Here is a 4,361-nt window from a genome sequence, read left to right as displayed (position 1 = left end):
CAGTTTGGGGGGCACTGGAGGAACGGGGGGCTCGAGCGTCCCGGACGAGAGTCCCGTGCTTCTCACAGGAGTCTAGGGGTTCCGCGGGGAGAGTGTGAGGACTCCGGGGACATCGGGGGGGCGGGGGGCAAAGGAAGGCGAGGGGATGGCGAAGGGGTCCCGACACAGGTAGTAGAGCGACGTCCGACTGTGGAGGGAGAAGGGGGCGGGGCCTGACCCGAAGGGGGCGGGCTGACGCGGAGGGGAGAGTGGGCGGGGCTTGGTTATGAGTGGGCGGGGCCGATCCGGAGGGGGCGGGCCGGACAGATGTGAGTGGGAGGGGCCTGACTCTTGGAGGGCGTAAAGGAGAGCCCTGGATGGAGCAGGAGCACGGTCTGATCCGGAGGGCGGCTCTGGGGCGGGGCCTAACCGAAGGAAGATGAGCCGGGGAGGGGCGGGGCTTGTCCCATGACAGAAGGAGTGGGAGTCGCTCCCGAGGAATAGGGGATCGGCCGGCCGAGGAGGGGGCGGGGCCAGATTCAAGTGGGCGGGGGGCGGAGCTCTGTGCTGCAAAAGCAAGGGGCGGGGCTTACCTCCCTGTAGGCCGGTGGGACTTAGCGAAGGAGTTAGTCCTGCAGAGAGAGAGGAGCAGGGCTGAGCCCCCTGGGTGACCCGGAGGAGGAGCCTAACCAAGCGGGGAGAGCCCCGAGGGACGGGGTGTGACCCTGAGAGAGGCAGGCCCTGGGCGATTCTGTGGTCCCCTGCCTGTCCTCCAACACCTCCTGAGACACGCCTCCATCCCCCCTGCAGGGCCTGCTGACCTGTCCTCGATCCCGCTGCCCACCTCCAGGACCACGGGTGAGCCACCCTGCTCGGCCCCCTGCCCACCTGCCTGAAGGGAGGGAGTGGGCACTGCTCTGTCGGGGAGGCTCAGGAGGCCCCGGGCAGCCCTCCCGGTGGCACTGTCTCTCCCCCAGCCCTCGAGATAGGTGTCCCCATACACACACACCTTGCCCCTCACCTCCTGGGAAACCGACCACCTCTTCACGTCTCTCTGAGGACCACGTTAGAGGGTCACCTTGGTGGTCCGGAGGCAATGGTGGCTGGGGGTACAGGCTGGTGTCACCCCCCCCTCCCTCACTGTGAGAATGTCCCCAACAGTTTTCCTCATCTGCAATATGGGTGGATCAGTGGCTATATGTGTATTACCAAAACCAAGTTCAGTGTCATCGAGTTGATTCGGCTTCCCCAGCAACCCTACAGAACAGGGCAGAACTGCCCCTGTGGGGTTTCCGAGGTCGTACACCTTTCTGGGAGCAGGCAGCCTCATCTTTCTCCTGCGGAGCGGCTGGTGGTTTCAAACAGCTGACCTTGGGGTTAGCAGCCCAACGTGTGCCTGTTGCATCACCCGGGCTCCTCTACCTAAGAAGAGTGTAGCTGTTATCGCTGTTGTTGCTGTGATCATTGTGGGAGCAGCCACAACAGTGGGCCTGGCAGCAGGATCACCGGGAGGGAGGGGCCTGAGAACCTGAGTCTCTAGCAAGTGTCTGGGTCCCCGGGTGGCACAAATAGTTACTCAGCCTCAACTACACACCGTAAAGTTGGCGCTTGGAACCCACCCAGGGGCCTCCCAAGAGAGACCTGCTCTCAAAGACACACAACCTCAGAAGGACTCTGGGGTGCCAGTCTAGTCTGCAACACGTCTGGGTGGCATGAGTCAGAAACTACTCGAAGGCTGCTAGCACAGGCAGCAAGCGCCCCAGAGGTGCTGGGAGCTGCTGCTCCCTTAGCCAGCACAATCCCCAGTCCAAGCTACTCAATGCCGATGATCCTGGTCAAGTTTAGGCCATTCAGAGGGCTTGCAAAGATTGAACCCCATCCCTGTCAATGCTCAATGACCTCAGCATGCTGGACCTGGGCCTCTCTGGAGGGAGATTCTTGGGGTGCCCTGGGACTTGCAGGAGGCACTTGGGGTTCTCCAGCAGGTGTGTGAATTTTGGGATGAAATGAGATAGGGCGGGTGGCATCAGGAGACAGGCACCGGGTGGGGACCAAGTGGAAAGTTTCCCGGCCTAAAACCTGGAACTCTGGTTTTGGATCCCGCTTGAACCAGCTCTGTCTTGTTCACTGTGCCTGATGGAGTCCCGGCCCTGCCTTCCTGGGGTTCCCAGCTGCAATGGGGAAAGACACAGGTAGACAATTCATTACATCTGGGATGACGAAACATGGGGATTAGCGAGGAAGAAATTGGGACATTCATGATACAGACCAATAGGGAGCACTAGGGGAGTGGGAGCGGCCGAAATCTGGGCAGGCTTCCTGGAGGAGGGGAGAGTACGACCTGGTTGTGGAAGGGAAGTTGCGTTGGGGTGGGCCAGGCACATGCTGTGGTGCTCACAGTTTCCTGCAGCCGGCTGTTGCCATCCTTCAGTGTCATCGAGTCAGTTCCTACTCACAGTGACCCTCTGTCCAACAGAACAAAGCCTCTCCCGTCCGGCATCATTGTCACAAAGGTTCTTAAGTGGCAGCCACCGTATCCGTCCCTGGTGTCCATCCACCGTGTCCAAGCCTGCCCCTCTGCTTTACCAAGCATGCTGTCCTCCAGGGACAACATGTCCAAAATACACAAGACCGAGTCTCATCATCTTCACTTCTAAAGAGCACTCTGGCTGTTTCTCTTCCAAGACGATCTGTTCTTTTGAGAGCCCGCCGTACTGTCAACATTCTCTACCAACACCACAGTTCAAACACTGACTCTTCTTGGGTCCTTAGTCCATGTTCAACTTTGACAGGTATATGAGGCAATGAATACTACTATGGCTTGGGTCAGATACACCTTAGCCCTCGCAGTCACCTCCTTGCTTTTCAACACTTACCAGCTTGACCCAAATGCAGTGCATCTCTTGACCTCGAGACTGCTGCTTCCACGAGCACTGGTTGTGGATCCCAGCAAGCCGCAGTCACACACAAACCCCACTATGCCAAGAAATGCCAAATCCCTGGTGGCGTAGTGAGTAATGCATTGGGCTGCTCACCACAAGGTTGGCAGTTCAAACCCATCAGCCACTCTGCAGGAGAAATAGAAGGGTTTCTACTCCGGTAAAGATTTAGAGACTCAGGAACCCACAGAGGCAGTTCTACTCTGTCCTCTAGGGTTTTGACTCGATGGGATCACTCAAAAAGTGGTGGGATTTAATCAGTGTTAGGAAAATTATCAACCAGGGCCCCTGACAGGTGTGACCCAGTAGGAAACCTAGGGGTGATTTTAGATAAAAGGGCCAGGACAGATCTGTCCAGGAGGTGGTATGTGAGCAGGACAGGGGCAAGGAGGGGCTGAGGAGGAGGAGGGCCGGGCAAAGAACTGGAAGAACACTCAGGTAGAGACTAGCTTGTGCAAAGGCCCTGTCTTTTGGTTCGTAGCTGGCTTGTCCAATGGTGGCCAGTCAGAAGGAGGCCAGGGGGCCTCTGATCTTGGCTGAGCCCTAAATAAGGGATAAAACAAAACAAACTCACTGCCATCAAATCCATGCCGATTCACAGCGACCTTACAGGCCAGGATAGAACTGCCCCTGTGGGTTTCCCAGACTGTAACTCTCTGTGGGAGTAGAAAGCCCCAACTTTCTCCTGAGGAGCGACTGGTGATTTTGAACAGCTAACCTTCAAGATCACAGCCCAGCAAGTAACCACTACGCCACTAGCACTTCCTGTCAGATACGGAGTAGTTCCCAACATTTCCCAGGCCAAAGAGGACTTTGATAACCATGCCCTTAGTGCAGCTTCAGGTAAGGCCTCGAATGAGCTTGTGCTGAGCAATTTGCCTCAGTGATCCCTGATCCTCACCCGAACCCCTGAGCAGGTAGGAGCTATCAGCATCCTCAGTGTGTAGCGAGAGAGGCTTAGAGACGTTAAGTGACTTTTTCAAAGCCACACAGCCGGTGAGCCACCAAAGGTGGCTCTGCCTGCGCCCCCCCCCCCCCCCCCAAAGCCACACCTGCCAACAGCCCCATTTTCTAGAAAGAGAGACAGGGAGGCCTAGAGCACGGATGAGATGTCACCCAGGCCGTACGGCAATGCCTCCTAATTCCTTGCCCCGTGTTCGCTGGCACATTCACTGGGTAGCGCTTTCAGGAGCCCTGGTGGCGCAGTGGTGAAGCACTGGTCAGAACCCACCAGCAGCTCCATGGCAGAGGGATGTGGCCACGTGCTTCGGTGCAGATGCCAGCCTTGGAGAGGCCCCGCTCTATCTCCGTATCATTGCTCGGTGTCAGAATCGGCCTTCATAGCAGCAGGCTGTCGCAGGTTAAGGAGTGCCGGTGGAGCTCCGGCAGGGTTGTGGTTACACCTTGGCTACTAACTGCAAGGTCTGTCGTTGGAAACCACCA

At 57.6% G+C, this 4,361-nt stretch overlaps 1 protein-coding gene across 1 annotated transcript in view; it reads left to right on the top strand.

Moving 5' to 3' along the window:
- The window catches only part of RELB (RELB proto-oncogene, NF-kB subunit), a 40,953-nt gene that overhangs the window by 545 nt on the left and 36,047 nt on the right, over positions 1–4,361 (top strand). Inside the window, exon 2 of the mRNA XM_045292679.1 lies at positions 790–837. Coding sequence (XP_045148614.1) covers positions 790–837 — 48 coding nt within the window. The remainder of the gene's footprint in view (positions 1–789; positions 838–4,361) is intronic.

This window comes from Echinops telfairi, unplaced genomic scaffold (assembly GCF_000313985.2).
Source record: "Echinops telfairi isolate 266 unplaced genomic scaffold, ASM31398v2 ScPeMD7_655;HRSCAF=1070, whole genome shotgun sequence".
Taxonomy (NCBI): domain Eukaryota; kingdom Metazoa; phylum Chordata; class Mammalia; order Afrosoricida; family Tenrecidae; genus Echinops; species Echinops telfairi.
The sequence above is the reverse complement of the archived record's forward strand: the minus strand, read 5'-3'. Positions and strand labels throughout refer to the sequence as shown.